Raw genomic sequence first — 5,705 nt, 5'->3', positions numbered from 1 at the left:
CTTGAGAGGTTGAGTTTCCATTTTCCTAATCAACAATTAGTTGTTTATGGCGATGATGATTGTGTTGATAATATTTTGAGTCGCCCGAGTGTTGGAGAAAGTATGTTTTTAGCTTGGTTTGAAGCTAATAAAAAGTTTGCAGAAGCTAAAGAGTTAACTTATGGTCAGATGCGGAACAAATTTGTTTGGAAAAAAGGATGTTAGAGAGTGGCATCTTAGTCGTAAGGGATTTGCTATTGGACGTATGTTTTTTGTTCCGCTAGGTTCTGGTGAAATTTATTATCTAAGGTGTTTGTTGAACTTGGTTCGTGGTGCAACATGTTATGAAGATCTTCGTATTGTTGAGGGGGTGCAGTATAGTTCGTTTCGAGATGCATGCTATGGTCGTGGTTTATTAGCAGATGACAAGGAATATGTTGATGCGATTAATGAAGCAAGTAAATGGGCATCAACAACTTCTATGAGGGGACTATTTGTTACTATGCTTACTTCAAACGTTCTTATTCGACCAGAAGTTGTTTGGGAGGCAGTATGGATATTCTTAGCTGAAGATGCGGAGTTCAACCAACGGAAACTACTAGATAAACCAGGTTTTTTTTATTTATTTATATTCTTTTGTAACTTAAATACTTACATTTTATTAACATGGTTGTGCTATATTGGATCGTCAGATGTAAGTATCATTTCGATCTTATTTTCTTTTTTAGGTTTAACCCTAACAGATGAAGAAAAGGCTAACTATGCTTTGGTGGAAATTGAAAAGCTTTTACGTGTATTGGAAAAAAGTATGTCTTGCTTTCCATCTATGCATGTGCCAAATATGAGTTCCTCAGCTTCTCATGGAAATCAGTTGTTAGATGAAGAATTGTCATATGAATGTGATGCTCTTAAAGTTGAACATGAGAATTTGGTAGAGAAATTGACAGATGAACAGAAACATGTCTATGACATAGTTCTTAGAGATGTTGCGAATGCTGGGTCTGGTTTATTTTTTGTTTATTGGTACTGAGGAACTGGTAAAACCTTTGTTTGGAAAACACTATCAGCTGCTCTGAGTTCTGAGGGTCACATCGTCTTAACTGTCGCCTCAAGTGGTATTGCTTCTCTACTTTTTCCAGGTGGTCGAACTGCTCATTCCCGATTTTCTATACCTATTAATATAACTTAAGATTCTACATGTAACATCTCTCAAGGGAGTGATTTGGCTAATCTAATTATAAACTCCAAACTTATTATTTGGGATGAAGCTCCGATGATGCATAAACATACTTTGAGGCTTTAGACCGAACCATGAGAGATTTATTACGGTTTGTGAATCCTTTGAGTACAGAAATGACATTTGGATGAAAAACAATGGTTCTTGGTGGTGATTTTCGACAAATACTGCCTGTGATTCCTAGGGGAACAAGACAAGATATTGTTGGAGCAAGCATCAATTCATCTTATCTCTGGCAAAATTGTAAGGTTCTAAGATTGACTAAGAATTTGAGACTACAAAGATTGGCAAATGATGACAGTGCTGAAGATATCAATTCATTTTCGAAGTGGATAGCTGGTATAGGTGATGGTTTGATTGGTGTGCCAAATGATGGGTGTGCAGTAATAAATATTCCGGAACAAAATGTATTGCGGCCACATGGAGATTCGATATCAGCTATAGTAAATAGAACATTCCCGGAATTTTGCTCAGGTAATTTTGATATGGAATCTCTTAATGGTCGAGCTATTTTGGCTCCAACTTTGGATTTAGTGCATGAAATCAATGATTACATGAGTGGCTTGAATCCGACAGCTATTAGAACTTATTTCAGTTCTGATTCTATTTGCGAATCAGATTCTGGTGTCGACACTTTAGCTGGTTTATGTTGGTGATAATGAACCACAATCGATTTAATATCCCAAAAATAATATTTATATATACACACACTAGTATATAAAATATTATTGGATATTTATCCGAAATATATATATACACACAAATATATATAAAACGGATCCAAAGGTTATATATACATGTATATCTACGAAAAAAATATACCAATATATATATCAACCAAAATTGAAACTAATAATCCTCAGATTATGAGTCCAATCCAAATAAAATATCAAAAGAGGGAGAACGGATTTTTGCTTAAAAGCATAATCCAAAACAAGAAAGAAGGAGAAGGAAGAAAGAAATGTACGAGTTAGGCGAGTGCCTTTCTTTCCTTAAAACCTTATTTGCCACCTCCCAAAAGTGCTAGGAGCGTTGTGGCCTAGGCTTCCCAGGATAAAACGTACAACGGTTCGACATTTGAGCACCCAAACGAACGAACCCGGCGAACAAGAGCGCGGGTAAAACACAGCTTCAAGAATGGAGTAGAAGCAGAAGTATTTTGAGGCTTGGAAAAATTATTTTCTTGTGTGTACCAAAAGCTACTGCTCAACTCCTTCTTATATAGGGAGTGAGGAGTGAATAGCCTTTATTATGGCATTTAGGGGCATCCCTACAATTCCTGTAACATCCACCATTTACACAGGTTTTAATTCAAAAATTGAATTTTGAATTAATTAAAATTAAATCCAGTAACAGCTGATGAATTAGAACCCAACAGTCATAGCAGGAATATGCTTTCTGGTTCGTGTATATTGTGAATGTTTCGGCCACTGCAATTTTCAATGTTTCGGCCATTTGGCCGAAACTTGAGATTTCAAAGTTTCGGCCAAAAGTGGCCAAAACTGCCAATTTGCAATTTCATTGCAAATTGGCCAAATGTGGCTCAATAATTTCGGCCACTATGGCCGAAACTAACAAACTAACACAATAACAATAGTTTCGGCCACTTGGCCGAAACTAACAGTAACAACACGAAATTTCATGGCTTTGTCTGAATTGGAAAATGAAACCGAATGGCATAACTTAGCCCGACGCACACGAGATTAGGCTTGATCCAAGCCTTTTCGAACTCACTCTAGGATTTGATTTGCACCCCGCCACCCCCCCGCCGCGCGCGAGAGAGAGCCTCTATGCTATACAATTCAATAAGCTTAAAAAGAGCTCTTGTATAAATAGTGGGGCAAATCCTCTTCCCAAACCAATGTGGGACAAAAGCTCACTTTTTCCCTTCATTTTCCAACTCAAATGGGTCTACTTTGAGAATCAATATCTCATTCACCCATTATCCGTTTTGAGCGTACAATATATCAATCTCTTCGTCTCACTACGAAGAACCCGAATCCACTTTGACCCGACCCAAATCAGAAGTGGACCCCACTGATAATTGTACCACAAAATAGCCGCTTAATATGTCATTTTATGCTATTTTAAGCTATTTTTTTCCAACAGTTTACATACTACAGAGTTTCTTAACATGTTGAAATGCTCGTGTATTCAAAATCATTGTCTTATGTTGCAAGTTGGATCACCAGTTATGTTGTTGCAAAACATTGACTACACTCTTGTCTTGTGTAATGGTATGAGATTAGTCATTACTAAATTGGGAGATCATGTTGTTGAAGCGAAAGTGACGTCAGGAATTAGTATGGGTACACGAGTTTTAATTCCAAGATTTTCATTGACACCGTCAGCTCCTCGATTGCCATTTAAGTTCCAAAGGAGGCAATTCCCTTTAATGTTGTCATATGCAATGACCATAAATAAGAGTCAAGGACAAAGTCTTACATATGTTGGCTTACTTCTGAAAAAACCTGTTTTTGTGCATGGACAATTGTATGTGGCTTTGTCTAGAGTTAACAATCCAAAGGGTCTTAAAGTGGTTGTTTTAAGTGAGAATGGGGAGTATTATTCTTCAACTGTAAATGTTGTGTACCACGAGGTTTTTAAAAATTTGTAATTAAGTATATATATTTATTCCAATGTGTTTGACTTTTTTATATTTACTATTGTTTTGAACCTTTTTGTACTGCATATTTCACATTTTTATACTGCAGAATTTTATGGGCATTTTTATTTCAAATGTTATTTATAATTTAGTATAATTTTTACCTCTTCCGTGATCATTGATAAATCTTCCAACGATCACGAGTTAAACATCACATAGCAATTATAGAAGAGTTGGCTTAGTCTTTTCTATTCTTCGACTTTCAAATTTAACCATTCGTGGTCCAAGTTAACCACCTGTGGTGCTTCAACTATTAAATTTTAACCAACCATGGTCCTTTCAAGAGGATCACGACTGGTTAAATTAAATTTAAAAACTTGAAGGAGCATGGGTGGTTAACTTGGACCACGAATGGTTAAATTTGAAAGTCGAAGGATCACAGATGGTCAATTCGAAAGTTTAAGACTAAACGTCACAAAACCATAATACTCGGATGACCTCAAATAGTATTAACTCAATGGTTAAATTTGTTGCAAGTATGCTATACTTTGATCTCTTGTATGATTTAGGGTTCAATTATGCTTGAGAAACTTTGGAATTATATTGTGTGTAGCTATAAAAATAGGACACGCAAGCAATTAGATACACTACTTACAATTTCAATCTCACTTTTAGTAAATGGGATTGGAAGAAGATTCACATTAATTTGTAGGTTATTTGTTTGCTAAATTGTTCCATTTAAAATTGAATTGCCAAAAGAATATGAGTCTTTGCTAATGGGTAGTCCAATGACTGTGAATATCATTGACACCATTGTTACCTCTTCCGTGATCGTTGCTAAATCTTTCAATGATCACGAGTTAAACATCATATAGCATTTATAGAAGAGTTGGCCTACTCTTTTCTATTGTTTCATTACTTGCTACTTGGATTGTTTCCATTATATCCCTATGTTAATTTGTGAGAACTGCTTTTGATTTATTAACTTGTCCACACTTCACTTGCTTTCTATTTGACATTTCTTTTGGCCCACTCTTTAAAAATGATATCTGATGTGAAAATAAACTTTCAAACAAACATTACCACTAAAATTTACACCTCATAGTGGATTCGTGGTGTAATGGTAGCGTGTCTGACTCTAGATTAGAAGGTTGCGTGTTCAATTTACGTTGGGTTCAATTCCCCTATCCATCATGGATTATCTTTTTCCTCACCATAACGTTGGAATTTAGAATATTATTACACTATAACAAAATAACAATTTAACAGCCCGTTTAGCTCAGTTGGTAGTGCGCAAGGCTATTAACCTTGTGGTCGTGGGTTCGAGCCCTATGGTGGGCGTTTTCGTATTTCCACTAGGCTACCATTTCTCTATATTAGATTATTTCCTCTCCAATATACAAAATCAGAAAACGTGAAATAGTGAGAAGGAGACACACCAACTAAGAAACCGCCATTAAAGCATTATATATAATTTTAAAAAATGTTTTAAGAGTTAATACCATCCGAGGTCCTTGAAGTATAGTTGTTTTGCCACGTTTAATTAGTCCTAAACTTTTAAATTGAAAATATGTGATTTTTCGACTTTCAAATTTAACCATTCGTGATCCAGGTTAACCACCTATGGTGCTTCAACTATTAAATTTTAAACCAACCATTGTCCATTCAAGAGGATCACGACTGGTTAAATTAAATTTAAAAACTTGAAGGAGCATGGGTGGTTAACTTGGACCACGAATGGTTAAATTTGAAAGTCGAAGGATCACAGATGGTCAATTCGAAAGTTTAAGACTAAACGTCACAAAACCATAATACTCGGATGACCTCAAATAGTATTAACTCAATGGTTAAATTTGTTCCAAGTATGCTATACTTTAATCTCTT

At 35.6% G+C, this 5,705-nt stretch overlaps 1 protein-coding gene and 1 non-coding gene across 2 annotated transcripts; both read left to right on the top strand.

Annotated features, from left to right (window-relative positions):
- The first annotated feature begins 1,353 nt into the window (after positions 1–1,353).
- Positions 1,354–1,872, top strand: LOC109150730. The gene has a single exon (XM_019298715.1). It carries the CDS (start codon positions 1,354–1,356, stop codon positions 1,870–1,872), a length of 519 nt encoding a protein of 172 aa, XP_019154260.1.
- Positions 1,873–5,089: 3,217 nt separating this feature from the next.
- On the top strand, positions 5,090–5,162 carry TRNAN-AUU. Its single transcript has one exon. It is a non-coding gene; the product is annotated as a tRNA-Asn (tRNA).
- The last annotated feature ends 543 nt before the right edge of the window (positions 5,163–5,705 follow it).

The sequence above is a fragment of the Ipomoea nil genome, unplaced genomic scaffold, assembly GCF_001879475.1.
Source record: "Ipomoea nil cultivar Tokyo-kokei standard unplaced genomic scaffold, Asagao_1.1 scaffold2280, whole genome shotgun sequence".
NCBI lineage: Eukaryota > Viridiplantae > Streptophyta > Magnoliopsida > Solanales > Convolvulaceae > Ipomoea > Ipomoea nil.
Note: the sequence above shows the minus strand (reverse complement) of the source record. Positions and strands in the feature narration are given on the sequence as shown.